General features: G+C 41.6%; 1 protein-coding gene across 2 annotated transcripts in view; it reads right to left on the bottom strand.

Annotated features, from left to right (window-relative positions):
- Positions 1-13,739, bottom strand: part of EPSTI1 (epithelial stromal interaction 1) — a 98,700-nt gene that overhangs the window by 66,845 nt on the left and 18,116 nt on the right. For both annotated transcript variants that reach the window (XM_059995502.1, XM_059995501.1), the window contains exons 3-4: positions 12,448-12,531; positions 8,136-8,209 (exon numbers count right to left, since the gene is read on the bottom strand). In XM_059995502.1, the coding sequence (XP_059851485.1) occupies positions 8,136-8,209; positions 12,448-12,531 (158 nt within the window). The remainder of the gene's footprint in view (positions 1-8,135; positions 8,210-12,447; positions 12,532-13,739) is intronic.

Here is a 13,739-nt window from a genome sequence, read left to right as displayed (position 1 = left end):
CAGAGGATAGGTGCCGACTGGCACTCACCAGCCCGAGAGGCTTGTCTGCTCACCCGCCGGGGCGGGCGGGGCTGGGAGCTGAGGCTCGGGCTTCGGTCGGATTGCAGGGAGGGACTGGGGTTGGCGGCGTGAACACAGCCTGAAGGGGCTAGTGCGCCACGGCTATCCGGGAGGGAGTCCGGGAAGATGTCTGGAGCTGCCGAAGAGGCAAGAGACTTTTTCTTCCCTCTTTGTTTCCTCGTACGTGAGGAGAGGGGATTAAGAGCGCTGCTTAAAGGAGCTCCAGAGATGGGCGCGAGCCGCGGCTAAAAGCGTGGACCCCAGAGACAGACATGAGACGCTAAGGCCGCTGCTGCCGCCGCCAAGAAGCCTGTGTGCGAGCAGAGGTCACTATCCACAACCCCCTTCCGGGGAGCCTGTGCAGCTCGCCACTGCCAAGGTCCCAGGATTCAGGGACAACTTCCCCTGGAGAAGGCGGGCCTCTGCCACCGCAGGCTCGCCCCGTACTCCATGCCCCTCCCTCCCCTGCGGCCTGAGTGAGCCAGAGACCCCGAATCAGCTGCTCCTTTAACCCTGTCCTGTCTGAGCAAAGAACAGACGCCCTCAGGCGACCTACACACAGAGGCGGGGCCAAATCCAAAGCTGAGCCCCTGGGAGAACAAAGAAGAGAAAGGGATATCTCTCGCAGAAGCCTCAGGAGCAGCGGATTAAAGCTCCACAATCAACTTGATGTACCCTGCATCTGTGGAATACATGAATAGACAACGAATCATCCCAAATTCAGGAGGTGGGCTTTGGGAGCAACGATACATTTTTTTTCCCCCTTTTCCTCTTTTTGTGAGCATGTATGTGTATGCTTCTGTGTGTGATTTTGTCTGTAGAGCTTTGCTTTTACCATTTGTCCTAGGGTTCGGTCTCTCCATCTTTTTTTTTTTTATATATATAGTATAGTTTTTAGCACTTCTTATTATTGGTGGATTTGTGTTTTGGTTAGGTTGCTCTCTTCCTTCTTTCTTTTTATTACATTAAAAAATATATTTTTAATTTTTTTTTTATTTTTTATTTTAATAACTTTTAATTTTATTTTATCTTCTTCTTTCTTTCCTTCTTTCTTTCTCTTTCTTTTTCTCCCTTTTATTCTGAGCCGTGTGGATGACAGGCTCTTGGTGCTCCAGCCAGGTGTCAGGGCTGTGCCTCTGAGGTGAGAGAGCCAACTTCAGGATATTGGTCCACAAGAGACCTCCCAGCTCCACATAATATCAAATGGCGAAAATCTCCCACAGATCTCCATCTCAACACCAAGACCCAGCTTCACTGAATGACCAGCAAGCTACAGTGCTGGACACCCTATGCCAAACAACTAGCAAGACAGGAACACAACCCCACCCATTAGCAGAGAGGCTGCCTAAAATCATAATGAGGTTACAGACACCCCAAAACACACCACCAGACGTGGTGCTGCCCACCAGAAAGACAAGATCCAACCTCATACACCAGAACACAGGCACCAGTCCCCTCTACCAGGAAGCCTACACAACCCACTGAACCAACCATAGCCACTGGGGGACAGACACCAAAACCAACAGGAACTACGAACCTGCAGCCTGCAAAAAGGAGACCCCAAACACAGTAATATAAGCAAAAGCAGAAGAAAGAGAAACACACAACAGACGAAGGAGCAAGGTAAAAACCCAGCAGACCTAACAAATGAAGAGGAAATAGGCAGTCTACCTGAAAAAGAATTCAGAATAATGATAGTAAAGATGATGCAAAATCTTGGAAATAGAATGGAGAAAATACAAGAAACGTTTAACAAGGACCTAGAAGAACTAAAGAGAAAACAAACAGTGATGAACAACACAGTAAATGAAATTAAAATTCTCTAGAAGGGATCAATAGCAGAATAACTGAGGCAGAAAAACAGATAAGTGACCTGGAAGATAAAATAGTAGAAATAACTACTGCAGAGCAGAATAAAGAAGAAAAATGAAAACAATTGAGGACGGTCTCTGAGATGGTCTCTGAGACATTAAATGCACCAACATTCGAATGATAGGGGTCCCAGAAGAAGAAGACAAAAAGAAAGAAAGGGACTGAGAAAATATTTGAAGAGATTATAGTTGAAAACTTCGCTAATATGGGAAAGGAAATAGTTAATCAAGTCCAGGAAGCACAGAGAGTCCCATACAGGATAAATCCAAGGAGAAACACACCAAGACACATATTAATTAAACTATCAAAAATTAAATACAAAGAAAAAATATTAAAAGCAGCACGGGAAAAATAACATACAAGGGAATCCCCATAAGGTTAACAACTGATCTTTCAGTAGAAACTCTGCAAGCCAGAAGGAACTGGCAGGACATACTTAAAGTGATGAAGGGGAAAAACCTACAACCAGGATTACTATACGCAGCAAGCATCTCATTCAGATTTGACAGAGAAATTAAAACCTTTACAGACGAGCAAAAGCTAAGAGAATTCAGCACCACCAAACCAGGTTGACAACAAATGCTAAAGGAACTTCTCTAGGCAGGAAACACAAGAAAGAAAAGAAAAGACCTACAATAACAAACCCAAAACAATTAAGAAAATGGTAATAGGAACATACATATCGATAACGACCTTAAATGTAAATGCATTAAATGCTCCAACCAAAAGACACAGACTGGCTGAATGGATACAAAAACAAGACCCGTATATATGCTGTCTACAAGAGACCCACTTCAGACCTAGGGACACATAAGACTGAAAGTGAGGAGATGGAAAAAGGTATTCCATGCAAATGGAAATCAAAAGAAAGCTAGAGAAGCAATTCTCATATCAGACAAAATAGACTTTAAAACAGTGACTATTACAAGAGACAAAGAAGGACACTACATGATGATGAAGGGATCAATCCAAGAAGAAGATATAACAATTTTAAGTATTTATGCACCCAACATAGGAGCACCACAGTACATAAGGCAAATACTAACAGACATAAAAGGTGAAATCAACAGTAACACAATCATAGTAGGGGACTTTAACACCCCACTTTCACCAATGGACAGATCATCCAAAATGAAAATAAATAAGGAAACACAAGCTTTAAATGATACATTAAACAAGATGGACTAAATTGATATTTATAGGATATTCCATCCAAAAACAACAGAATACACTTTCTTCTCAAGTGCTCATGGAACATTCTCCAGGATAGACCATATCTTGGGTCACAAATCAAGCCTTGGTAAATTTATGAAAATTGAAATCGTATCAAGTATCTTTTCCGACCACAACGCTATGTGACTAGATGTCAATTACAGAAAAAACTCTAAAAAATACAAACACATGGAGGCTAAACAATACACTATATAATAACCAAGTGATCACTGAAGAAATCAAAGAGTAAATCAAAAAATACCTAGAAACAAATGACAATGAAGACCCAAAACCTATGGGATGCAGCAAAAGCAGTTCTAAGAGGGAAGTTTATAGCAATACAAGCCTAGCTTAAGAAAGAAGAAACATCTCAAATAAACAACCTAACCGTACACCTAAAGCAATTAGAGAAAGAAAAACAAAAACACCCCAAAGTTAGCAGAAGGAAAGAAATCATAAAGATCAGATCAGAAATAAATGAAAAAGAAATGAAGGAAACAATAGCAAAGATCAATAAAACTAAAAGCTGGTTCTTTGTGAAGATAAAATTGATAAACCATTAGCCAGACTCATCAAGAAAAAAAGGAAGAAGAGTCAAATCAATAGAATTAGAAATGAAAAAGGAGAAGTAACAACTGACACTGAAGAAATAAAAAGGATTATGAGAGATTACTACAAGCAACCCTATGCCAATAAAATGGACAACCTGGAAGAAATGGACAAATTCTTAGAAATGCACAACCTTCTGAGACTGAACCAGGAAGAAATAGAAAATATGAACAGACCAATCACAAGCACTGAAATTAAAACTATGATTAAAAATCTTCCAAGAAACAAAAGCCCAGGACCAGACAGCTTCACAGGCGAATTCTATCAAACATTTACAGAAGAGCTAAAACCTATCCTTCTCAAACTCTTCCAAAATATAGTAGAGGTACAAACACTCCCAAACTCATTCTACGAGGCCACCATTACGCTGATACCTAAGCCAGACAAAGATGTCACAAAGAAAGAAAACTACAGGCCAATATCACTGATAAACATACATGCAAAAATCCTCAACAAAATACTTGCAAACAGACTCCAACAGCACATTAAAAGGATCACACACCATGATCAACTGGGGTTTATCCCAGGAATGCAAGGATTCTTCAGTATACGTCAAGTCAATCAATGTGATACACCATATTAACAAACTGAGGAGAAAAACCATATGATCATCTCAATATATGCAGTGAAAGCTTTCGACAAAATTCAACACCCAATTATGAAAAAAACCTCCAGAAAGCAGTCATAGAGGGAACTTACCTCAACATAATAAAGGCCATATATGACAAACCCACATGCCACGGATCGTTCTCGATCGTGAAGAACTGAAACCATTTCCTCTAAAATCAGGAACAAGAAAAGGTTGCCCACTCTCACCACTATTATTCAACATAGTTTTGGAAGTTTTAGCCACAGCAATCAGAGAAGAAAAAGAAATAAAAGGAATCCAAATTGGAAAAGAAGAAGTAAGCTGTCACTGTTTGCAGATGACATGATACTACACATAGAGAATCCTAAAGATGCTACCAGAAAACTACTAGAGCTAATCAATGAATTTGGTAAAGTAGCAGGATACAAAATTAATGCACAGTAATCTCCTGCATTCCTATACACTAATGATGAAAAATCTGAAAGTGAAATCAAGAAAACACTCCCATTTACCACTGCAACAAAAAGAATAAAATACCTAGGAATAAACCTACCTTCGGAGACAAAAGACCTGTATGCAGAAAATTATAAGACACTGATGAAAGAAATTAAAGATGATACAAATAGATGGAGAGACATACCATGTTCTTAGATTGGAAGAATCAACATTGTGAAAATGACTATACTACCCAAAGCAATCTACAGATTCAATGCAATCCCTATCAAACTACCACTGGCATTTTTCACAGAACTAGAACAAAAAATTTCAAAATTTATATAGAAACACAAAAGACCCCGAATAGCCAAAGCAATCTTGAAAAAGAAAAATGGAACTGGAGGAATCAGGCTCCGGACTTCAGACTATACTACAAAGCTACAGTAATCCAGACAGTATGGTGCTGTCACAAAAACAGAAATATAGATCAATGGAACAGGATAGAAAGCCCAAAGATAAACCCACGCACATATGGTCACCTTATCCTTGATAAAGGAGGCAAGAATATACAATGGAGAAAAGTCAGCCTCTTCAGTAAGTGGTGCTGGGAAAACTGGACAGCTACAAGTAAAAGAATTAAATTAGAACACTCCCTAACACCATACACAAAAATAAACTCAAAATGGATTAAAGACCTAAATGTAAGGCCAGACACTATCAAACTCTTAGAGGAAAACATAGGCAGAACACTCTATGACATAAATCACAGCAAGATCCTTTTTGACCCACCTCCTAGAGAAACGGAGATAAAAATAAACAAATGGAACCTAATGAAACTTCAAAGCTTTTGCACAGCAAAGGAAATCATAAACAAGATGAAAAGACAACCCTCAGAATGGGAGAAAATATTTGCAAATGAAGCAACTGACAAAGGATTAATCTCCAAAATTTACAAGCAGCTCATGCAGCTCAATATCAAAAAAACAAACAACTCAATCCAAAAATGGGCAGAAGACCTCAATAGATATTTCTCCAAAGAAAATATACAGATTGCCAACAAACACAAGAAAGAATGCTCAACATCATTAATCATTAGAGAAATGCAAATCAAATCTACAATGAGATATCATCTCACACCAGTCAGAATAGCCATCATCAAAAAATCTACAAACAATAAATGCTGGAGAGGGTATGGAGAAAAGGGTACCCTCTTGCACTGTTGGTGGGAATGTAAATTGATACAGCCACGGTGGAGAACAGTATGGAGGTTCCTTAAAAAACTAAAAATAGGGCTTCCCTGGTGGCGCAGTGGTTAAAAGTCCGCCTGCAGATACAGGGGACACTGGTTCGTTCCCCGGTCCGGGAAGATCCCACATGCCACAGAGCGGCTAGGCCCGTGAGCCATGGCCGCTGAGCCTGCGCGTCCAGAGCCTGTGCTCCACAACGGGAGAGGCCACAACGGTGAGAAGCCCACCTACCGCAAAAGAGCAAAACAAACAAACAAAAAAACTAAAAATAGAACTACCATACGACCCAGCAATCCCACTACTGGGCATATACCCTGAGAAAACCATAATTCAAAAAGAGTCATGTCCCACAATATTCATTGCAGCTCTATTTACCATAGCCAGGACATGGAAGCAACCTAAGTGTCCATCAGCAGATGAATGGATAAAGAAGATGTGGCACATATATACAATGGAATATTACTCAGCCATAAAAAGAAACGAAATTGAGCTATTTGTAATGAGGTGGATAGACCTAGAGTCTGTCATACACAGTGAAGTAAGTCAGAAAGAAAAAGACAAATACCGTATGCTAACACATATATATGGAATTTAAGAAAAAAAAAAAATGTCACGAAGAACCTAGGGGTAAGGCAGGAATAAAGACGCAGACCTCCTAGAGAACGGACTTGAGGTTATGGGGAGGGGGAAGGGTGAGCTGTGACGGGGCGAGAGAGAGTCATGGACATATACACACTAACAAACGTAGTAAGGTAGATAGCTAGTGGGAAGCAGCCGCATGGCACAGGGATATTGGCTCGGTGCTTTGTGACAGCCTGGAGGGGTGGGATAGGGAGGGTGGGAGGGAGGGAGACGCAAGAGGGAAGAGATATGGGAACATATGTATATGTATAACTGATTCACTTTGTTATAAAGCAGAAACTAACACACCATTGTAAAGCAATTATACCCCAATAAAGATGTTAAAAAAAAAAAAAAAGATGTGGCACATATATACAATGGAATATTACTCAGCCATAAAAAGAAATGAAATTGAGTTATTTGTAGTGAGGTGGATGGACCTAGAGTCTGTCATACAGAGTGAAGTAAGTCAGAAAGAGAAAAAAAAATACCGTATGCTAACACATATATATGGAATCTAAAAAAAAAAATGGCCATGAAGAACCTAGGTTTAACATGGGAATAAAGATGCAGACCTACTGGAGAATGGACTTGAGGATACGGGGAGGGGGAAGGGTAAGATGGGACAAAGTGAGAGAGTGGCATGAACATATATACACTACCAAATGTAAAATCGATAGCTAGTGGGAAGCAGCGGCATAGCACAGGGAGATCAGCTTGGTGCTTTGTGACCACCTAGAGGTTGGGATAGGGAGAGTGGGAGGGAGGAAGTGGCAAGAGGGAAGAGATATGGGGATATATGTATATGTATAGCTGATTCACTTTGTTATAAAGCAGAAACTAACACACCATTGTAAAGCAGTTATACTCCAATAAAGATGTTAAAAAAAAATTATGATGAAAGGCAAATTACAGTATTTTTTGTGCTATAGCACGCCATTATTATAGGTTGGTTCTTCAAGCTACTTAGATCACAGAGGATGGTCAGGACACATCTGTTGCCCATGAAATTTTTTGTGTTTCTTCCTTGGTCTCTGTCTTTCTGTCTCCTCTGTCCCCAACTGACCTCCACCAGGTTGGAGAGAAGAAAGGGCAGATAATTTTTACTAATTATAAAACTCAGAGTTCACTGTTAAAAAAAAATTGCTGGAATATTAAAAATTTTTGTAGTACTTTCAGGACTGGAATGGAGTAAACAAATCCATGTTCTTGGAACCTGACTATTCTAAACATAGTAGAGACTTAAACTAGGGGGGAAAAACCCCTTTACCAAAGGTCTCACTGACTGATAGACAGCTTGGGTGAGAATTTGCAGTATTTATCCCTTCACTTCTCACATCCTGACTTCTTTGATTTCTGAGACTTTCTTTTGCAGTTTGTTTGAAGGTTTTATGCTTTTGGTAAAGTTACTGTGTTATTTCATGGTTACTTTCAAAGTGCTGGTACTCTAATTTCTTGCCAAATTTAAGCTAAAAGAGATGGATTCTGACCTTTTTCTGGTATTTAGATTGTACCAGTTGAAGTTGTTGTCTCTGCCTGACTTCAACCTCTGACTGGTTTCCACCTAAGGGAAAAAAAAGTCATGAAGGAGAAACATGAATGTTAAGCTGAATTGTCAGCCATCAAAGACTAATTAAATATATGATAAGTCTACACCGTGAGTTTCTTTAACATTTTCATACCTCTGGAAATAAGGACATAACTGAAACCGAGTTCCTCTGCCGAGTTTATGATTAACCTCTCCACCCAAAACGTTACTCCCTTTCTTGTCCAACACCTGTTCTCCTCAAGGTTAAGGAGTACCAGAGAAAAGGGGGAACTGTAACTGAGCAAGACCCTATGGGTTCTTCCCGGGACAGACCCCTCTCCTGTATCCTCTGCTTTAGCTCCTCCCTGAAGTACCTAGAGAATAGTACCTGATGCACATTTCCTGAGTTGTTTTACAGATGCTAAAACCAACATCAAATGGAAGATGTAACCACGTGATGGCCATGAGCACACAGCCCCCAAGCCTTCTGGAGCCTAAGGATTGATAATGTTAACCCCTGTGACACAGCCAGCCCTGTTACCTCACCGTCAACCAATCAGAATTGTGCACAAGCTGATCACTCCCCTCCCTCACCTGGCCTTTAAAAATGCCCTCCTGAGACCCATCGGGGTGTTCAGGTTTTTTGAGCACTAGCTGTCCCCAACTCCTGGCTGATGATGCCTCACTGCACTGCACTTCCCTTCACCACAGCCCAGTGTCAGTAGCTTGGCTTTACTGCGCATGGGTGAGCAGGCCCAAATTTGGTTCGGTAACATAACCAGTTTTTTAAATAAGACATTAAACAATAGTAATTGCATAAAAGAGAAAGAGCTGGGCAGAAAGATAAGGCCATATTCCCCCAAGAAGAGGACAGTGCTACTAAGGTTTTTCAATCACGTAGGCATTCAAGTTTTTCTTTAGACTGAAATCACACCTGAAGGTCCATGCTAAATAATAAGAAATAGTGCTCTGGAAATTCCAGAACATTCTTTCTGCTAGAGTATGACCATTCCTTAACCTAGTAAAGATGATGATAAGTGATGCTTCCAATGTTTTTCTTCTTCTGACTCTATTGCCCTGTATTCAAGTAGCGAAAGCTCAGGAAAGCCTCAGAGGTCTTGCCGTGAGACGAGTATACAGTCTTTATAACGCAGTTTTTAAAAGTACAATGGGAATATTCTAATTAAAATTGATTGTCCATCCATACTATTTATTGTTCTTTTCTTTAGGTGTTCAAGAGAAAAATATGGATGTTAGGTCATTCGTCTGCTCTCTCTTAAACCTATAATAACTGGGGGCCAGAAATCCTTGCAATTTGACAATCATCTAAGAATTACTGTTTAGGGATTTCTCAGTGTTTATGTAAGCTTGGCGTGCATATTTTAAAGATTCCTTTGAAATAATTCTCCGGTGAATTGGTCACTAAAATTGTCAGTTCTCTGAAGGATTCACTTGCACAGAAGATGCAGTAAAACAATTTGCATTCATCATAGTTGTTATAATTGAACAGATAAAGACACCACAGAGACTTCTGAGTCCCAAAAGCTCTATAATACCTGTTTGGTCTTGGCCCTAAGGAAAGAAACAGTGAGGGCTATTGAGGCTTTTATCTAATGTTACAGGCACTTTCAGTATCTCCTAGAACCATTCCAATATTTTACGGGGTAGAGGAATAGAGGAGGAGTTGAGAATTTAAAAATGGAGAAAGTTGGACGTTCCTGGCAGTCCAGTGGTTAAGACTCCATGCTTCCACTGCAGGGGGCACGGGTTCAATCCCTCGTCAGGGAACTAAGATCCCACATGCCGCATGGCGTGGCCAAAAAATTTAAAAATTAAATTAAAAAATAAAAATGGAGAAAGATTTATAAACATCTGCAGGTTTTCTTTAAAACTCATCTCAAACTTTAAAACGTTCTAGAATTCTTTTCTACTCGCTACCCTCTTCCCCCTTGACCATTCCTAGGTACACCATATAGCAGAACTCCTGCTCTTTTTTGGTTAAGGCCCCAAGACAGTAGGCACCAACAACTCCAAACCCCCAAGGCAAGTGCTTGGCTCCCTAGGCAGGATCTGCAAGGGTGTAACTGAAAACCAGTTTGGAGAACCTTAACTGGCAACTACCTTCAGTCTATAAAAGAGGTTAGCTAGGTCAAAGGAAGGTAGAAATCAGAGAAAAGATGTCTTTGTGAATTTCATCTTCTCTGTGTATGTGTTTGGGGAAGGAGGAATCTTCACATCAATGTAAGAGAGGTTTAATGAAAATCACTTGAAGGGCTCAATCTGTGTCCCCAAGAGACTGAGGGACCTCGTGGACCCATGCTTAGGAAGGTCAGAACCAAAAGGTACATGGCTATTCTCATGTGACTACTCAGACTGGTCATAAAGAAAAGATGGCTGCAGGGCAAGTGGCCTGTATTCCCAGAATTTGTGGGAAGAATGCACAAGTGTTTCCTGCACTCCCAATCTGGCTGTCATGAAAGAGAATGCCAATCTAACGTCATCTTAAAGGGACTTGCCCTGGATTTCCCTGGCAGTCCAGTGGTTAAGACTCTGCACTTCCACTGCAGGGGGCGCGGGTTCGATCCCTGGTTGGGGGACTAAGATCCTGCATGCCGCACGGCATGGCCAAAAAAATTAAAAAGGGCCTTGCCCATGTGGGCCACCCAGAGGTACAATGGAGCTCTACAAAGATAGTCCAGCTACCAAGAGGCAGCGGTGAAGCCAAGCACTGCCAGCGGGAAAAAGTATCATATCTATCAAGGAAGTCCAGGTGAGAGATGGCTGGCAGGCAAGGAGGGACTCTGAAGAACTCCAAGAACCCCAGGGGTGAGATGCACAGTAAACACACACCAAAACTTGAAGAAACTGGGATCGGTGCACTATGGACCCTAACCTCTCCTTCTCACTTTGACCCATGAGGGGTCAGAATGTGGGAACAGTGGAGTCAATAGTGAAAAATTCAGCCACACCCCATTTCCTTTGCGCACTTTCAATCCAAAATAGACCTGGGCTGCAGCAAGGAAGAAGCTTTAATCTCTATCAGTAACAGAGTTTTGATCAGTATTTAGGACTAAACTTAATTACTGAAATGACACTGTTTTTATGCCTAGAATTAGCTGGACAACTTTATTATTTGAGAAATACCAAAAAAAATCTAATTTCATCCAAAGAACATAAGAAAAAGTAGACCCACATAGCTGGTGTGAGGGGGCCAGCTAGGAAGGACAAAGCTGTCTCCAGGATGCACCCCTCAAATGCAGCTTACTCAGCAAAAAGGTGACACGAGATTAACCCCTCTCATGAAATACAGTGGGATGATGATGATAATACTATTACTTGCACTCACTAAATGATTACCAAATTAGGTTATTTTTACCTACATCTTGGAAAAAATACTTCTTGACAACTACTATGAGGGACTTCCCTGGCAGTCCAGTGGTTAAGACTCTGCACTTCCACTGCAGGGGGTGTGGGTTCAATTCCTGGTAGGGAAACTAAGATCCCGCATGCCACACAGCGCAGCCAAAAAATAAATAAATAGATAAAAAACACTGTGAGAGTAAGTGGCCTCTGACTCACAACACATTTGTGTGAACTAAATCTGTGGGAACCGTGTGTCTAGCCCTTTAAGCTCTCAGCTGCTTCTGGAAGAGAAAAGGGGAGATGTGAATGATTCCCATTAGAGGGCTTCCCTGTTGAATTATTCAAACACCAGGCAAAGGCAGCGCAGACAATTCATCACACTGCCACGTGTTCCAGAGGCCCAAAAGTCTCTATTTACGAATTAAAACACAGGCGATGTTCTCTTTATACCCACCCTGTGTCCCCAGCCCATTCGCATCTTAGTGTTGGAATTGACCCTCCATCCATTCTTTTTCCCATAACCAGTTAACTGCCATGATTAATATACTTGTGATAGCACGAATCAGGATGGGAACAAAAGCTACGACAGGGCATATGCAGCGCCCCAGGTAAGATTTCTTCAGAGCTGATCAACTAAGAGGCTCTAAATTATTTGGCAATTAAGCCATCCTTTTACTCCCGCATAACTGTGGCATCATCCGTTTGCTACTTGCAGAAAATCAGAAACAACAGTATACCTGCATACTTTTGACTTTACGTGCATGTTTCGACATTAAACGCATTCCATTTCAAGCAGCACAATGGTCCAATGACCTATAACGTACATTGAAAGACAGATGTGGGCAAGGTGCTAACAGGATACTTGGGTGGCCCTGTCCTTCCGCATTCAAGCAACTGGCTTGCTGGCTTACCTAGCTGCATGGGTGCCAGGTTAATGGGCTTCGTCCTTTGTTGCTCCTTCCACCTCTTCAGGTCCTCCAGCTCTTTTGCAGCCACTAAGCCAGGTGAGAAATATCAACTCATCAATTATTAGAGCATGAAAAGGGAAATGCTCCCTTGAAAGCATAACAAACCACCATCAGATGGACAATTAACTACATGCAAGCATGAGTGGACGAGATATCCAGGAAAGGAAGATACCACCCACCTAGTCCTAACCCCTTGGAGTCACCCTAAGGCACTTTCTCTCCAAGAGTCTGCACAGAAGGTTCAAATTTGAAAACAGGGGCTTCCCTGGTGGTGCAGGGGTTAAGAATCCACCTGCCAATGCAGGGGACATGGGTTCAAGCCCTGGTCCGGGAAGATCCCACGTGCCACGGAGCAACTAAGCCCGTGCGCCACAACTACTGAAGCCCATGCACCTAGAGCCCTTGCGCCTAGAGCCCGTGCTCCGCAACAAGAGAAGCCACTGAAATGAGAAGCCCGCACACCACAACGAAGAGTAGCCCCCGCTCGTAGCCCCCGCTCACCGCAACTAAAGAATGTCCGCGCGCAGCAACAAAGACCCAACGTAGCCAAAAATAAATAAATTTTTTTAAAAAATTGAAAACAACCTGAACTCCTACTAAATAAAGAAGTTGTTTTTCCTCCCACTCTGGCATTTTTCAAACCCTATATCATTTAATGTTAAAAGTTTCCTATAGAGAGTGTGTGCAAAACATTCATGTGTCAATAAGAACTTTTCACACACAGTAAACACAAATCCCCATAAAATTCTAACGCCCGTATTCACTTTATTTTAAATATTCCCCAAGCTTAATGTAACCATGAGGAACGAGGCCTCTCAGATTCCTGGCACTTGGAACCACTAGGCTGAGCCTACTCCATGTAGAGCAGTGCTCATTCCCCAGATATACACTGACTGGCAGCAGGGGGCGCCAGAGATACTAGTTCTGTTCTTCCAATGTATGCCCGAATCTCATTAGAAGTGATTATTTCAAACGTCCATTTATAATATTTTTTAATTATTAGAGGGAAAAAAACTTTCTGAAACATCTCAAAAATCCAGACTGCACTGAGGCTTAAATTCCTGTTAGCTATTTAAATCAAAAACTTGTAAAATGCCAGAATCTTTGGGATTCCGTTGGTCACCTGCAGGCAGTGCCCACAGTCACTGTGTTAGCATAGCTGTGATTGTCATACTCTGCACAGACTCCGATGGACCACCCAGGGGCCTACCTGTCCAGTGGAGACCTTTATAGAG

This window comes from Delphinus delphis, chromosome 18 (genome assembly GCF_949987515.2).
Source record: "Delphinus delphis chromosome 18, mDelDel1.2, whole genome shotgun sequence".
Classification (NCBI taxonomy): domain Eukaryota; kingdom Metazoa; phylum Chordata; class Mammalia; order Artiodactyla; family Delphinidae; genus Delphinus; species Delphinus delphis.
The sequence above is the reverse complement of the archived record's forward strand: the minus strand, read 5'-3'. Positions and strand labels throughout refer to the sequence as shown.